The sequence below is a fragment of the Onychostoma macrolepis genome, chromosome 01 (assembly GCF_012432095.1).
Source record: "Onychostoma macrolepis isolate SWU-2019 chromosome 01, ASM1243209v1, whole genome shotgun sequence".
NCBI lineage: Eukaryota > Metazoa > Chordata > Actinopteri > Cypriniformes > Cyprinidae > Onychostoma > Onychostoma macrolepis.
This window is the reverse complement of record NC_081155.1, coordinates 310,008-328,830: the sequence shown is the minus strand read 5'-3', so window position 1 is coordinate 328,830 and position 18,823 is coordinate 310,008. Positions and strand designations below refer to the sequence as shown.

At 38.6% G+C, this 18,823-nt stretch overlaps 1 protein-coding gene across 2 annotated transcripts in view; it reads right to left on the bottom strand.

Annotated features, from left to right (window-relative positions):
- LOC131524228 (NACHT, LRR and PYD domains-containing protein 3-like) overlaps positions 1-18,823 on the bottom strand; it is a 57,725-nt gene that overhangs the window by 22,749 nt on the left and 16,153 nt on the right. For both annotated transcript variants that reach the window (XM_058751174.1, XM_058751262.1), the window contains 4 exons: positions 5,747-5,920; positions 5,479-5,652; positions 4,464-4,637; positions 4,306-4,352 (listed from right to left, as the gene is read on the bottom strand). In XM_058751174.1, coding sequence (XP_058607157.1) covers positions 4,306-4,352; positions 4,464-4,637; positions 5,479-5,652; positions 5,747-5,920 — 569 coding nt within the window. The remainder of the gene's footprint in view (positions 1-4,305; positions 4,353-4,463; positions 4,638-5,478; positions 5,653-5,746; positions 5,921-18,823) is intronic.

Sequence of the window (18,823 nt, the reverse complement as noted above, 5' to 3'; positions counted from 1 at the left end):
ATTCATACACTGATTCTTGATGTCTGTGGTCTTTGTATTGATACAGATGAAAACTTTATGTGCACAAGGTGATTTGTAAATTATTCAAATTATCTGATATTTACAATACTGCAAAATATGAAGCTACGAAAAAATCTAAAACAGTATAATGTCTATATAATCAGAAATTGGACTTGAAATGAGGTCAGGGACCAGTGACAAGATCTACCCACAACTTTTTCACTTGGCTTCGCTGGTTAAGTTAAGTGTGTTTTAAATGATCACACAATTAAAGCAACCAGCGTAATATTAACACCAAGATGTCAAGGGTCAAGAGCCCAACAAAAGGAAACACTGGTCTCTTTGATGGTGATTTCAAACAAAACAATAAAGCATCTATACCTCTGTTAATTCTCAATAAGAGCTTCTCTAGAAGTCTGACAGAAATAAAGTCAATCTGGTCAGTCTGATGCTGTTTAATCAGATCTTGAGAGATTTAATGTCTTCTTTTTTTTCAGTTGATTTCATCTTCAGCTGTGGCTGAAGTCAGTTGTAGTTCTTGTGTTTCTCTTTCCTTCGGTGATTCTTCTTGATAACAGCAGGTGTTCATCATTAATGATCAATCATCACATAATTATCTCCTTAACTCCAGCACTGCTTCAATTCTACTTGAACACTCTGTAGTGTGGAAACACATGAACACTGGCGCAAATTAGACCAAATCATTTTTTTGAGTGTAGTATCATTAGCATAGTGTTTTTTGTCCAATGAAACCAATATTTTTGTTTAAATTTTACTTAATTTTTTTGTGCTATTTTACTCATTTTTAATGGTTAATTTGTAATCATCTCATTTGATTAATTCTAATTAATTTTCATGTGTTGAATTTAATTAATAATATTGTTTGGAATCTGTTGACACAATTTTATTGAGTAAATATAGTGGATTACTCAATTTTATTGAGTAAATATAGTGGATCACTTTTTACAGTGCACTTTCCTGCAGAGTTTAGCTCCAACCCTGATCAAACTCACCTACCTGTGATTTTCTAATGATCCTGAAGACACTGATTAGCATGCTCAGGTGTGTTTGATTAAGGTTCAACCTAAACTCTGCAGGAAAGTGGATCTCGCGAGCCAGTTTTCAGTATCCCTGCGTTACAATGTCGTTTAGGAGATAGCATTGCTTGCTAATGTTAGGGTGCTTTCACACCTGCCTCATTTAGTTCGGTTGAATCGTACTAGAGTTCGTTTTCCTCTTGGTACGGTTCGTTTGGGCAGGTGAGAATGCAGCGGTGCGCACTAAAAGCGGACCAAACAAGCGTGCATCGAGACCCAGCTGAAGAGGTGGTCTCGGTCCACTTCCAAACGAACTCTGGTACAGTTCGTTTAAGGTGTGAATATGAACCGCCTCGATCCGATCCAATTGCAGAAAGCACGCTCAGAAAACACACAGCTCGCGCATATAGTGCTGTTGTTTGCATTTCAATCGCTTAAATCACTCGTTTTCAAACCGCAATGCTTAAAAACGCGTGCAAATTATGAGTTTTCGTGACCATAGCGCCCACAGCAACCTGACATGAGCGCACTAAATAGGCTAAAGCTTGCCGCAAAGCCCCAGCAAAAGTTACAATGAATGTGTCTGGGGGAAGTAGTAAGGAGATATTTGAATTATTTATTAATAAACTAGTGTTTTCTGAGTCAGTGTCACAAAGATGAAGTTAAAAATCCTGACTCGCCATCTCCTCATTGGACGCGCCTTTAGAAAGAAATGCATCTTTACGGATTATAATGAAAGAGTTTTTGTTTTGGATATGATTTATTTCGTTTTGTAGTAATTCAAAGCTTTCTATAGATATATTCATCATGTCTGTAAGTTACAGTTCATTTTTGATGGGAAGCGCATCCTATTAGTTTTCTTAATTTTAGAAAAGCACGTTTTTGATATTGTGAGTGCACACAAATAAAAATATACCCTTTACAGTTCCGAACGATGTATTATTATTACCTTTATGAGCAACAATTACGGCGTATTTGTATTATGTTCTGAAGCGCGTTTCAGCTTCCGCACAAACGATTAGATATGCGCCTAATGCACATTTATCTAGGTTAAATGTTTAAACTAACATTTTGATACGCTTTGAGTATTTCATATCTATAGATTTTATTTTTGGCAAGTCGTAATTACAACATTGTATGACATTGTCTCATATATGATGCTCATAAGTTTCTTCATATTGCGTTTTTATCTCATGACAGCAAATCAGTAAAAGAATAAAATTGCACTATGAAAGATCTCCATGTTTTTGCACTTCCTGTTTTTCCCTGCTTGAGAATTTCTGTCCAATGAAAGGATGACCTTAGCACACGTGTGGTTTTGTTTACAATTTCTAGTTCACTTGCAAAAAGGGCAGTGTGAAAGCGAACCGCACCAAAAAAAATAAAAAAACCTTCTATTTGGTCCGGACCAAAGCAAGTGAACTATCGGACTTTCCTGGTGTGAATACACCCTTAGACTAAACTGTTATGATAATGTTTATTTGTCAGCAATTAAATGTACAGTTACGTGTCTGGGTCTCCTGGGATTACCAGACTAAGCATATAAAATTATATGTTGTTTAATAACATGAAACTGTATTTTAATGCCGCTATCATTATTTATGGTGTTGCAGTTCTTTAGTTTCTCAGTTTCTGACAAGAACTAGGCAGGAGAGGTTTCTGAGAGGATCACAAGAGTCTCTATACACCACAACATCAAACGAGCTTCAGCTGAACTTAACCAGCTGCTTATCTTTATTCAGATATCAATTTATATAGTTTATAATACTAATTATTATTATTATTTTGTGTGTGGCGCCATCTATTGACCAGCCACCACAGAAATACATTTAAGAACGTTTTGATTATTAATGCGTACTAACACAAACTAAAAATTACATTTCATCAGTGGATTTAATGTTAATTTTTTAATTAATTAACTGATTAAATAAGAAAACAATTTAAAATAATAGAAAAAAATACACATTCTTCTTGCTCATTTTCTTCATGTTCTTGCTGCTTTTCTGTCATTTTTCTGCTCTGGACGGATAGTTTCGATTGGAAGCCATAGATCTTGTTCACAATAATACATGTTCATTAGTCTTGTACATGTTTCAGTCTTCTGTTCACACGGAGATGCTGTTTTTGTGAAAACTGAGCTTTTTGAAAACGTTCTCCCGAGTGGATGAAGGTGATAACACTGTTTTGGTGTTGTAGTGTGGACTGTGAAAACTGAGGTATTTGAAACACTGACGCATGTTTAGTCATGTGACGTGTATTGTACCGATAGATATCTGTTTATATACCGGTCTCGTGTCTGTTTTGTGCTGTTCACTTTCAGTGTTGCTAAAGATATGTTACTTTGTTCACTCTTTATTTCACAGTCCTGCAAAGATGACAGAAAATTCACTCACAGCTGCTGTCCTGCAGCAAAACATGAGCGCAGCTGCATTTAAGACCAAACATATAATGATGACTGAGAGCGACCGGGACACATCAGTGAATGCTGAGATATTTTGATAAATAAAATGATCCTGACAGAAGAACAGTGTGAAAACTTTATTATATGTTCGTCTGTATCATCTCTGTGAGATTTTATAGTTTCACGCATGTGCAGTAAGATGAATTTAGTGTTTCTGATGTTTCAGTGTGGATGAGAAGCTTTTGGAAAACACTTGTAAACTCTAGTGTGGACAGAGAGCATTTTAACAGTCATGTGTCAAGACACGTCATTACCATCAATGCATGATGTCCAAAACAGTAATTAAATAAATATAAATCCTTATGTATTAAAAGAAGCGTTTTTGTGAAAAGTCAGGACATAGATTTGAAGGTAGGTTTAGGTGTAGGGTTGGTGTAGGACAATAGCACATACAGTAAGTACAGTATAAAAACCATTACGCCTATGGGATGTTCCCACTTTTCAGAAAAACGAACGTGTGTGTGTGTGTGTATGTGTGTGTGTACCTGTTTTTCTATTCAGGTGGGGACTTAAACCTGAATACACACAGACTCATGGGGACTCGTGTCACGGTGGGGACCTAAATTGAGGTCCCCACAGGTAAACAAGCTAATAAATCACACAGAATGAAGTTTTTTGAAAATCTAAAAATGCCTGTAGTTTCCTGTAAGGGGTAGGTTTAGGTGTAGGGTTGGTGTAGGGCAATAGAATATACGGTCTGTACAGTAGAAAAAGCATTACGCCTATGGAGAGTCCCCACAAGGATAGCAAACCAGACATGTGTGTGTGTGTGTGTCTGTGAATGTGTGTGTGTGTTTATATTCCTACACTTTCGCAGTCCTGCTGTCATCATGATCTCTCCTCCATGATCCACACTATAAACACACAAATACACATTAATGTAGATCTGCATCATTCACACACACACACACACACACACACACACACACACACGTTCAGTATGTCAGTATTAGTGTTTGACATACTTGAGTATCTGCAGTTTATAGTTTGGATCCTGCAGTTTGTGTTTGAGCAGCTGGACTCCTGATGGTCCTGGGTGATTGTAGCTCAGATCCAGCTCTCTCAGGTGTGAGGGGTTTGAACTCAGAGCTGAAGACAAATAACCACAGCCTTCCTCTGACACCATACAGCCAGACAACCTACAGACACACACAGACAGATCATCTACAGACACACACAGTCAGATCATCTACAGACACACAGACAGATCATCTACAGACACACGGTCAGATCATCTACAGACACACGGTCAGATCATCTACAGACACACACAGACAGATCATCTACAGACACACACAGACAGATCATCTACAGACACACACAGTCAGATCATCTACAGACACACGGTCAGATCATCTACAGACACACGGTCAGATCATCTACAGACACACACAGACAGATCATCTACAGACACAGTCAGATCATCTACAGACACACAGTGTCAGATCATCTACAGACACACAGAAAGATAATCTACAGACACACACAGACAATTAATCTACAGACACACGGTCATATCATCTATAGACACACAGAAAGATCATCTACAGACACACACAGTCAGATCATCTACAGACACACCGTCAGATCATCTACAGACACACAATCAGATCATCTACAGACACACAATCAGATCATCTACAGACACACAGGCAGATCATCTACAGACACACAATCAGACAATTCATCTACAGACACACAGATCATCTACACACACACACACACACACAGATCATCTACACACACACACACACACACACACACACAGATCATCTACACACACACACACACACACACACAGACACACACACACACACACACACACACACACACACAGACACACACACACACACACACACACACAGACACACACACACACACACACACACACACACACACACACACAGACAGATCATCTACAGACACACATCAACATTGTGACCAGTTGACTGTAAATAATCTCTTATATGTTGTTAATACCTCAGTATCTGCAGCTGACAGTTTGGATTCTTCAGTCCATCAGAAATAAACTTTACACCAGAGTCCTGCAGGTCATTGTTACTCAGATCCAGCTCTCTCAGGACAGAGTTTGAGGATTGAAGAGCTGAAGACAAACTCTCACAACATTGAGCAGTGAGATTACAGACAGCAAGACTGAAAGAGAGCAGAACACACACATCAACAGTCAGATCATCTACAGACACACATTGTGACCAGCTGACTGTAAATGCTTATATGCTGTTAATACCTCAGTATCTGCAGCTGACAGTTTGGATTTTTCAGTCCATCAGAAATAAACTTTACACCAGAGTCCTGCAGGCGATTGTTACTCAGATCCAGCTCTCTCAGGACACAGTTTGAGGATTGTAGAGCTGAAGACACAATTTCACAATGCTGATCTGAGAGACTACAGCCAGAAAATCTGGAAGAGATCAAATACATTTTAAGAATTAACACAAACAGATCATCTACAGACACACAGATTAAAGAGGTCATATGATGCTTTTTTAAAGATCATTATTTTGTGTATTTGGTGTAACAGAATATGTTGACATGCTTTAATGTTCAAAAAACACATTATTTTTCAAATACTGTACATTATTGTAGGTCCTCTATGCCCCGACTCTCTCAAATGCTTCGTTTTCTATAAAATCCCTTCTTCCGACAAGCACAGTCTGCTCTGATTGGCCAACTGGCACAGTGCATTGTGATTGGCCGAACACCACAAGCACGAGTTGGAAATGTAACGCCCCTTTCCATAATTGCGAGCTTTAGCTTTCAAAATAAATGTAAAGACGGTTAATAATGTCCTTAGTTTTACCAGCAGTTCAAGCCCGAGAGGGGGACAGACACAGTGATGAAGCTCGTTTGTGTTTGCATTACACGCGATTGTGATGTGACCCTGTCTGTCTCTGTCTCTCTCTCTCTCTCTCTCTCTCACACACGCAAGCGCACACACACACACACCGCAAAAACAGTCAATAGCAAATACTTAAACTAATAACAAAACATACAGTCGCTGATTCAGAAGCACCAGATTGCCATAGCAAAGTCAGAATTACCTCCTCTCCTAGGTTCACGAAACGCTCGTCCATAAAATGCGTTGCTGTTCTGTTGTAAATAATCTTGATGATTCCTAAATGCATCTACTTTCGGAAGGCCAAATAAAGTGCTTTTGCTTTCTCCTAGAAACACACAGTGTGTCCCTGACATGGCTGAATCAACACTACTGCGGTCACTGAAACCACGCCTTCTTTCTTTGCGTGAACATTTGGGCGGCATTACGCAAATATTTCCACATCGTGACGTGGACATGTGGGAGCGTGTTTGAATGAGTCTTAACTGTGATAAAGAATATCTCTTTGGTTTTGAGACTTTAGTCTTTGCAACTTCAGGGATCTTATCTATGCAAGAGAAAGGAAAACTTGAAATCGCATCATATGACCCCTTTAAATAAAATTTAAGAATTCACGTTAAAAATGTTTATGCTTCATTTTCAAAGCCTTCCTTATATGGTATCAGCCCATATAACACAGTAAAATTAAGCTTAGAAATGTATTCGTCCCACACACGAATTTCCGCCTAAAGATTGCGAATATTTTTTCCTAATTTGGGTCACATTCCTACTAGTACTACTGCTTCCGTTAGCTGCAAACAGCCACAAACTCTATATTATGTTTTAGATTAGGATCTCTTTCAAACAAGACCATTTTCACGTTTCTGTGTGCTTGCATCGTTGAGAAATCATTGTTTGTAACAGAGCAAAAAACACTCACTTTTTGCCAAACACACGCTCTCCAAAACATAAGAGCTCAGGCCAGCTTCTCTTATGTTTTATAACTCTGTGCTGCTCAGTGAGCTGCAGTAGGTCAGATAGACATGTCTGTGTAGCCCAGCAGCCATTCAGAGGTGTGATATTTGACAGCTCTGGGTCAGCAGAGGGACGGGTGAGCGGATGGGTAGAGAGAGGTTTCAGGTCAGCGCTGAAGCTGTGTTGTGCTTGGGATTTGTAGTTGTAGTTTTTATGACTGTTTTGAAGGCGAGAATAGCACGCTGAAAGGCTGACGCATCGGCGTTATGGATAAATGCCATCTTTGGTTATGAAAAGAAAAGTTATAGATAATAAAGAATGATTATCGGCGCCGTGGAGAGGAGAGGACGCGCGTCAGGTGAGGGTTTATGAGCGCTTTTCTCTCGTTTTGATAGAATCTTGCTTTTGAAACGTGAAAGCACAGCTAACGATCTGATGAACTGTTTATTAATAGTACAGTAGTACAGTACAGGATGCATTTCGGTGAACATACAGTAAATATACAGGTGCATCTCAAATTAGAATGTCATGGAAAAGTTCATTTATTTCAGTAATTCAACTCAAATTGTGAAACTCGTGTATTAAATAAATTCAATGCACACAGACTGAAGTAGTTTAAGTCTTTGGTTCTTTTAATTGTGATGATTTTGGCTCACATTTAACAAAAACCCACCAATTCACTATCTCAACAAATTAGAATATGGTGACATGCCAATCAGCTAATAAACTCAAAACACCTGCAAAGGTTTCCTGAGCCTTCAAAATGGTCTCTCAGTTTGGTTCACTAGGCTACACGATCATGGGGAAGACTGCTGATCTGACAGTTGTCCAGAAGACAATCATTGACACCCTTCACAAGGAGGGTAAGCCACAAACATTCATTGCCAAAGAAGCTGGCTGTTCACAGAGTGCTGTATCCAAGCATGTTAACAGAAAGTTGAGTGAAAGGAAAAAGTGTGGAAGAAAAAGATGCACAACCAACCAAGAAAACCGCAGCCTTATGAGGACTGTCAAGCAAAATCGATTCAAGAATTTGGGTGAACTTCACAAGGAATGGACTGAGGCTGGGGTCAAGGCATCAAGAGCAATGGCATCTGCTGGTGTTTGTCCATTGTGTTTTTTGAAAACCAAAGTCACTGCACCCTTTTACCAAGAAATTTTGGAGCTCTTCATGCTTCCTTCTGCTGACCATCTTTTTGAAGATGCTGATTTCATTTTCCAGCAGGATTTGGCACCTGCCCACACTGCCAAAACACCAAAAGTTGGTTAAATGACCATAGTGTTGGTGTGCTTGATTGGCCAGCAAACTCACCAGACCTGAACCCCATAGAGAATCTATGGGGAATTGTCAAGAGGAAAATGAGAAACAAGAGACCAAAAAATGCAGATGAGCTGAAGGCCACAGTCAAAGAAACCTGGGCTTCCATACCACCTCAGCAGTGCCACAAACTGATCACCTCCATGCCACGCCGAATTGAGGCAGTAATTAAAGCAAAAGGAGCCCCTACCAAGTATTGAGTACATATACAGTAAATGAACATACTTTCCAGAAGGCCAACACTTCGCTAAAAATGTTTTTTTTTTTATTGGTTTTATGAAGTATTCTAATTTGTTGAGATAGTGAATTGGTGGGTTTTTGTTAAATGTGAGCCTAAATCATCACAGTTAAAAGAACCAAAGACTTAAACTACTTCAGTCTGTGTGCATTGAATTTACGAGTTTCACAATTTGAGTTGAATTACTGAAATAAATGAACTTTTCCATGACATTCTAATTTATTGAGATGCACCTGTACATGGATTATTACAGTGCTGTGTGGATGAGAGAGCAGTAACAGGCAGCTGTAGCAGCACGGAGGAGCTGTTTTCTTGTCTCTAGGAGGCAGCAGGTGATGCAGGGCTCAGGTGAAGATGAGCTGATGCTCTGAACAGTAGACCAATACAGAATGCACATAAATGGAAAGATATAAAGCTGTAGGATGTGGATTCTATTTTAGATTGTAATAGACCAGATACATTTTATAATTTATACAGTCTTGTGTCTCCTGAAAGAATAAAACTGATTGTAGAAAACGCAAAATATGAATTCGTTTATGCCATTTTGTATATTACTACCTAGAAAAACATAAAAATGAAACCTAATTCAATCGATAATCAAGAAAAGTGCTTATAGCACATATTAAAATAGGATTCTATGGGTAATGTGTTTTATAAAGCCTGTTTTTGCAAAATAAACTCAAAATGACACTTGTAGGTGCAAAAAAGGACAATTTTACTCGCTTCATTTATAATGCAATAACTCCTGTTTAGAAGCTGTTATATGAAATATTCTTTTTCTGGTACATTTTGGCATCTAGTGGCATCAAACAAAGCAAGTTGCAGAGAGCAGGACCAAATAGATCCTGAATAACAGAAGTAAATAAATCAAAATCAAAAAGTGCCTATGTTTTTAGTGTTTATTGTAATATTTGAAATATGTTATTTATAAAGAATTACACTCATATTTTGTAGTTCAAAGGGTTTCCTTTACAATGAAACCATTTTTCTTTTAATTTCCTCCATTGTATGTATTGAAAATCCCCCAAAAACACCCCTGAGCTTAAGGGGTTAACAAAACAATACAGACATGTACAGAGGGTTGCCAGTCCTCGGGGGAACAGAGGATGGCATGATCTGAACACTGAATCAGAATAAGATGAGCTCCTGAGAGTGAGATAATCTGATCATTTTATCATTCAGATTGATTCATAATCTGAGATCAGATGAGCTCCTGACTCTTTCTTCAGCTAAAGAATATTTAAAATTTTGCCAAATGTATTTCTGATGGTATAAACATGATAAGTTTTGAGAGATTCTCCAGACAGCTGTGCAGTTAATAAAACTGTGCAGTTTAAATCCTTACAAAAAAAAATAAAAAATCATTTACTCAAACCTCAACTACATAAATGCAGTTATGCCCTAAAATTCAAGATATTGGGGCAAAAAAATGCCCCTGTGTCTCATATCTCTCATATCTTTTTATCTCATATTTATACCATAAGCGATATCACACGAGCAGCGAGAGCAATAACAATAACATGAGCGGCGCTTTTGTCCTGATTTGCACGAGTGCAAATGTGATTTTATACAACAGTTCAGCAACACAGCGGTGTTTAGTTTCTGAATGAATCTGCATTTTGAACGAATCATGTGAATCAATGATTCAAAGACCCATTCAAAAAAAGAGCCGTTTACTTCATTCCTGAATGAATCAGCCGTTCAATGAATGACTGAAAGACATTTACCGCCACCTGCCAGTTTAGTTTTCTATTTAGAGTATCATTTAATTAAAATGTAATCATTTATTAATAATAATAATAATAATAATAATAATAAAAGCATTAAAGGGATAGTTCACCCCAAAAAATTAAATTCTGTCATCATTTACTCAAACCTCAATGTCTTACTTTCTTCTGTAAACATAAAATAAGGTATTTTGAAGACTGTTGGTAACAAAGCTGTTTTGGTTACCAATGACTTTCACTGTATGAACAAAAAATACTGAGATGTTTCTCAAATTATCTTCTTTTATGTTCCATAGCAGTGTTTCCCACAGACTTAGACTCTATTTGTGGCGGCATATATGCCAATTCATTCTCTGCCAGCAGGAGGCACTTTTAGAGCGTGGAGAAATAGCGGTTTCCCCGGTAACACTGTACACAAAGCAGCGCTCATCTTACAAAAGCTGCTTTATCAGACATTACATGTAAGATGAAATGAAAATGACATCCAAAATTTTCTGAAGACAGTCGGTTTCTTTCAGAAATACAGTGATATAAAAACACCCGCACCGTGTTTCGATTTTGAAATGTGCAGTGCTCGTTTATTCAAGGACGTCAAAGCTTTTTGAAAAAATCTATTTGTGGCAGTCAGTTTTGATATTGTGTTGGGCCACCACAAATAAATCAATGTATGGGAAACACTGCATAGTCTAGGCCGTTGTAGCCTAAATGTTTATGTGTAATACATTTTATGTTGAATCAAATAAAATATTTCTAAAGCTACAATTTATAATGTCTACTTGATGCTTTCTCATTTAACACAAAAAATAGCTTTAAATAAACTTTTGTGCGTATTTTCAGTCAAATTTATTTTGAAATTAATTGCGATTAATTTGATTAATCAAAACCATGTAATTAATTAGATTACAAATTTGAATCGATTGACAACCCTAATTTCAACATGTCACACACATACTTTGGTATTCGCAGTGATGGATAAAGTTCCTGAAAGCCACACTTAAGTAAAACTACAGATATCTTACCAGAAAATGACTTTAGTAGAAGTTGAAGTCACCGTCTAAAATATTACTTGAGTTAAAGTTTTAAAGTATGTGATATTTATTGTACTTAAGTATGAAATTTTTTTTTTTTTTTAAATTAAACGTACTTAAGTATTGAAGGTAAAAGTACTGTAAGTGCAGAAAATGTTTGTCTTTTATTTTGTATTGCGATTTTGTATTTCCGGGTGTTTGGTCACATGGGTGCAGGTGGATATTTACCTGATTGTGTTTCCTGTTTGACATGCGTGTGTAGAGAGCAAGGTTATTTTCGTAAACGAAAACTGAAACTAAGACTAAAACTACTGGTCAAAAAACATTTTCGTAAACGGAAATAAAATTAAAATTTCTAAATAAATGAAAAACTAAAACTAAACGAACTAAACAGCAGTAACTGAAAAACTAACGAAAATAAAATAATAATTAGCAAAAACAAATAATCGTGTTCGTGACTTAAGCTCTCATTCTGTGCCAGAAAATCGGACCTGTGGTTGTTCAGGGAAATAGATGGCGCTTCATGCACGTGAGCTGCGTCCTCAGCGTCTATTCACAGAGAATGCGTTTTTGCATTTAAAAACAAGACGCGGGCTATGAACTGGGAAATAACTATAAAATATGAAATGGGAAATAATATTAATGCACACCTTACAGCGCACGAACGTTTAAAAGCGTGCTTGACGTGCGAGAACAACATGAGAGTGAGTAGACACAGAATTAAAAGTTTTGGATGAGCTGACTTTAGTGAAGAGTCATTCTGTCAGCTTTGCGATTACTGTGGTAACATCCACCTCGAGTCCATGACACGAGCATCACCTTGACTGTATAAAACGCATCCAAAATGAGAGAAAGCAATAGCCGCGCTGTGTTTTTGTGTAAAAGAGGCTTTAGAACTGGGATTGATTGCGTTGCTCATCTGAAGCGCGTGCGCAGCTCGTCAAAGTAAAGTGCAAACATCATTTAAATAACCATATCGCATTTATTTTTGGGTAGTATGAGGTTTCAAAGCATTTTGGATTGTTTCTTCTTATTGTGTACGTTCATAGAAGGAGACGGGACATACAGTAGTGTGCACCGGTGGCTCATATGTGCAAAAAAATCCAACAAATTAATGCACTGAAAACATAGATGGACAAAAATCGTTTCAATGACGATTGCAAAGAACATGCCTGCGTCCCAATGTGCACACTATCCATGCTAAATTCTATGTGATATTAGTCATTTTTAATACTATTTAGGGCAGATAGGGTGGATAGTATGCACATTGGGACGCAGGGCATGTTTCCTCAAATCCAGCACTGATGATGCTCATGAACGATGATGAACAGTGGATGACTGAAATTGGGAAAAGGTGTAACACAAGTGTTTCAAATGCTCGAGCAACAGAGATACATTCTGCTCCAAGTAGTGAGAGTCCTTGCATTGTACCTTCTGATTCTCTTGAGCCCAGGACTGTGGAATCAGATGCAACATCTCAATATATCTGTGAATCTGATGTTACACCCTCTGTTGAAGTTGTGTCCACAATACTCGGCTTCTTGATGCATGTCTACAGACCGAAATGGATTCTGGAGAAGAAGTTCAACCAATGGATAGTGTTTCAAATATAAGCAGCAAAAGGTCTACTAAAGTATCATCGTCATCTCATGGATCTCGATCCAGTCGATCTTCCATTTCCTCCACTCGTCTTAAGGCTGAGGCAGATTTAGATGCTTTAAGGGCCTCTCAACAAATGCTGCAAAAGAAACATGCTTTGGAGGAGCAGGAGGAACAGTTGAGGAGAAGGAAGGAAAGACTGGAATTGGAAATTAAATTAGCAGAGTCAATGGCCAGGGTAAAAGTGTATCAGGATGTAGATTAAGAATCGCATGCATCTGTTAACAGAATTGTTTCTAAACCTCTTCATTCTGTTGTGGAACCATGTGTACCGTCAACTAGTGTGCAAGCAGCAACACAGTCTTTGCCTACACCTTATGTATCACATGGTGATGATACACAAAGGATTTCAAATCGTTCGCAATCTCAGTCAGTACAACAACAACAACAGCAGCAGCAGCAACAACAACGGTCAACAAGACCTAAAACTAAAGTTTTACAGTCTGCAGTACCTAATATACCATCATTGGTACTTGGGTAAAGTTGGTTTTATATTCGCACATTCAGACTCCATCATCCAATTACTTTGTTAACCACACTACTTTGGACATTCAGCGGACATTCGCAAGAAAGTATGACATTAAAACAATACTTGCCCATTTTGATCGATTGTGAAAAAAAAATTTAGTAGGTTGACAATGATGACGCTGATTAGAATTTGCAAAAAAACAAGTTTATTGCACATATAATTATAAAGTTATTGAACGCGGAAATGTGAGAATGTTGTGAATGTGCGAATATAAAACCAACTTTCCCAAGTATCATTGGTTAACCTGAATGTTGGATATGCTCATGGATCAAGTGTTCAAGATGATATGAGCAACCAAAACATACTTAAGCTTATTGATAAGTAAAATGAAATAGCTATTTTATTGTTTAAACAGCATAGCTTGTCTTCAATTCCACCCAGAGAAATTCCCCATTTTGATGGAGACCCATTGCGCTTTCGTGAGATCATGCGCTCATTTGAAGAAGTGGTTGAAAAGAGAGCAGACAGCCCAGGGGATTGTCTGCACTTCTTGGAGCAATATACACAAGGACAACCAAAATAACTTGTTAGAAGTTGCCAGCAAATGACCCCTTCACAAGGTTTCCTAAGGGCTAAAACCTTACTTAAAGAAAACTTGTAATGCTATGCATGACGTTCACTATATGAACGAGCTGAATCTCACCACTAACATGCAAGTTATCCTTTCGAAGCTTCCTTATAAACTGAAAGATAAATGGAGAGTTGTTGCGTATGATCTGAAGGAGCGAGGCCACAATCAAATCACCTTTTTTTATATTGTGAATTTTATTGAGAGACAAGTGAAAGTTTGGCAATATTCAGGAAACTTCACCTGCTGGAGGTAGGAAGGTGAACAACACCAGAATGATTCAGTCAAAACCGAGAAGCAGTTTTGCTACCACTATCACTGCTACACCAGAGGTAAAGGATCACAGTAAGAGATCTATAAATAGAATTGGTCTTTTCTGTGATGGAGAACACACATTGGATGAATGTAATAAACTTGTCAAGAAAAGTCATAGAGAAAAGATGAACTTTTTGAAAACAAAAGGAATTTGGCTGTTTGTATACAGGACACATCAGCAGGGACTGCAAAAGGAGAAGTATCTGTAATATATGTAGTCTCAAACACCCAAGTCTTTTGCACATTTATTCTCATGAGAAGGAAGACTCTTCGGGCAAGAAGAAATCTGAGTCCAAGCCAGCAGAAGGCAGAGGTATGGTCTCTCTTCAATCTAGTGGCGTCACTAGGGCTGGTAACGACATTTGTGCTTTGTCTATTGTTCCAGTTTGTGTCAAATCAAAAAAGGATAACAATGTCGTGATGACATATGCATTTCTTGACTCTGGGAGTTCTGCTTCATTTTGTACGGAAAGTTTGATGAACAAGCTCAGTCTTACTGGAAAGAAAGTGAATATTCTGCTCAGGACTATGAGTCAGGATAAATCTGTTGGTAGCTATGTTCTGAAAGACTTGGAAGTTTTTGGGCTGATCCAAGAGTATTGCTGTGCCTTGCCAGAAGTGTACACCCAAAAAGCCATGCCTGTGACCACAGGGAACATTGCTTCTCAGAAAGACCTTGAACGTTGACATCATTTGAGTCATATATGCTTGCCAAAAATTAATGCTGACATTGAGCTTTTAATTGGAGCTAATGTTCCAGAAGCACTGGAGCCTTGGCAGGTTGTACGTAGCCAAGATAACTTCCCATATGCCATATGAACAATGTTTGGGTGGAGTTAATGGACCACTCAAAAGGAGTGAACATGAATGGAAATAGTGATGATAATGATGCTGACCGACTTCTTGTGACTGTGAATAGGATTGCTGTAATGAAGTTCCTGAAGTAAGGAAGCAGCAGTTTAAGGCTGATTTTCCTGAGACTGTACATGAAGAACAGGCGGCAATGTCAAAAGAAGACCATCAATTTAAGGATTTCATGTCTCATTCAGCAAAACTGATCAATGGTCATTATTACATCGGTTTACCATTCAGAAATACTGAAGTGGTCATGCCAATGAATAGGAGAATTGCAGAACGACGTGCTTTAAGTCTTCAAAAAAGGTTTAAAGTGAATTCTTCCTTTCATGCAGATTATACAGCCTTCATGGAGGATGTTATCCAGAAGGGTTACGCAGAAAAGGTACCTGTGGCTGAGCTGGAGAGATGTGATGGACGTCTGTGGTATATACCCCATCACGGTGTATATCATTCCAAAAAACACAAAATCCGAGTTGTGTTTGATTGTGGAGCTTCTTTTCAGGGTTCATCGTTGAATAGTATGCTCCTGCCAGGTCCCGATTTAACCAGTTCACTATTGAGTGTCCTTGTACGACTTAGACTTGAACCTGTTGCCATGATGGCCGACATCGAATCCATGTTCCATCAAGTTAGAGTTCAAAAAGAAGACTGCGATGTCTTGAGATTCTTGTGGTGGCCAGAAGGTAACATAAACAACAGTCTAGAGGAATACAGAATGGTGGTCCATTTGTTCGGTGCAACATCCTCATCAAGTTGTTCAAGTTTTGCACTGAGGAAATGTGCAGCAGATCAAAGGGATCTATTTGTTTCCAAGACACTGGATGTTGTTTTCAATAACTTCTACGTGGATGACTGTCTTTTTTCTGTTCCTTCCGAATTAGATGCTGTCCAGTTGTACAAGGATCTCATTAGTATGTGTGCCAACGGAGGATTTAACTTGACAAAATGGATGAGTAACAACCGGGCTGTATTAGCTGCTATCCCCGAGAAAGACAGTGAGACAAAGGTGAAGAATCTGGATTTTGATCATGATACTTTGCCATTGGAAAGAGCTTTGGGAGTACAATGGTGTGCTGAATCAGATGTCTTTTAGTTCAAAGTTGTAGTTAAGGACAGACCTCTTACTAGGAGAGGAATTCTCTCAGTGGTTAGTTCCATTTATGATCCTCTGGGATTTCTATCACCTGTGATTTTGTCTGCCAAAAGGATATTGCAAGATCTGTGCAGAGAAGGAATAGGATGGGACAGTGTTATTCCTCCTGCATATGTTCAACGTTGGATGAACTGGCTGGATGATCTTCATCATTTGGAGAGTTTTGAGGTCAGAAGATGTATGAAGCCTGATGGGATCGGAGAAATAACATCTGCTCAAATGCATCATTTCTGAGATGCAAGCGAGCAGGGATATGGTGTGGTATCCTATTTGCTGCTTCATAATGAGCAACTACTGGCACATTCTACTCTTCTGGTAAGCAAGGCAAGAGTTACACCATTAAAACCCATTACAATCCCTCACCTGAACTTACAGTTGCTACGCTGGCTAGCCGTATTGATAAGATCTGGATGAAAGAACTTAAGATGCCCTTTCAGGATTCAGTTTTTTGGACGGACAGCACTTCAGTACTTAAATCTTGAGGTCTTATTTCGAATATATTTAAGTGCTATGTGGCTAACAGGGTGTCCGAAATTCTGAAAGTTTCGGATGTAACAGTGGAAATATGTGAGCTCTTCAAGCAATCCAGCAGATCTGGTATCTAGAGGAGTGAAAGTGGATGCGTTCTTAAAGAATGAGTTGTGGATCTCTGATCCCACATTCCTTGTTCAACCACCAGAGGAGTGGCCAAAGGATCCAACCAATGAAGACTTGATATTGTCTCATGATCCTGAGATCAAAAGGAGTGCTCTGGTAAACATGGTTGAAGTCAAGGAAAAATTTGACTGTTTCACATCTCATCAATTACTTCTCGACTTGGAATCGGTTAAAGAAAGCTGTGACATGGATCCTCCATTTGAGAAAAATCTTGATGGACCTTAGCAAAGAAAGGGAGTGCCTGCAGGCTGCTCTTGTTTGTTCGGGTACAGATCCATATCAACAGGGGAAAACTATTGATAAGGAATTGCAGATGTTTAACCCTCTAAGCGCCAAAGTCGCAAAATTGCGACAAGACGTCATACTTCATTAAACAGACTGTAGTTCCTAATATGGTGTAGTATCTCATTTGTATTCCTACCACTAGATGGCAGACATGTAGTACTTCGATTCTAGACCAAAATTGTTCGAGGAAATAGCAGAGGAAGTGAGCTATCGTGTCATTGATGCGGAAGCAGTTCAGTTCATAGCGTCTGAGTAAATTGTGAGATTTGTGAGAGAAAATCGCCAAATGGCTAATAAAAAGTTGTACTGTGAGGACGTGTTGCAAATGTTATTCGCCTATTCTGACTCTGAAGGGGAATATTTGCCTTTAGAAATGACGATCGGCCGTCTAATGATCGCGCATCTCCCGGTACATCTTTGCATGCGCAATGGCGCCGCCGTAAATGGCGAGAGTGTTCACAAAGCACCATCAAGTGATAATTTCGAGCCTTTGCCCAACGGGGATGAGGGTGGCAGGGGTGGACGTGGTCTTAGTGTCCATAGGAGAGGCATCGCGTTGCTGATGGTCGGCCAGACTGCGTCTTTTTTTCTGATCGCGCGCACTCAAAGGGCCGCCGGCAGACAGTACAGGTGCAGTCAGTGTGGGGTAGGTCTATGCGCTGTGCCATGCAATGAGAGGTACCATACTCTCAAGAACTATAAACTGTCACATGGATACCTGATTGGGCAGATAGCTGGTCAACTGATAAAAAAAATAGGTACATGTATATTACTATGGCACAGTAATATAGTAATAATTTACTACTTTCTCCTGTTTTACTGTTGATTTCCTCTTTTCATGATCATTTGGAATGAGGATAAAAAGACAAAAAACATGCAAATAAGTTCAAACATCCATTCAATATCTACTATTTCCTGAATATTATGAAATTCAAGAGGACCGCCCCCTGATGACATCATAATATGCAAATTAGATGAGTATATTTACACCCTACATAAACTTTAGGTCATGCCCAACATTTTTCTAATTTACAGTAGATCTCTATCTTTAAACCCTTTCAAGCTACAAGCTTTTGAAATCGTGATGTCAAAATCCAGCATTTTTTCAAAAACACCCTGGCGCCTAAAGGGTTAAATCTTCTGTGTGTAGGGACTTGCTTTCAGTGGAAGTATTGGAAA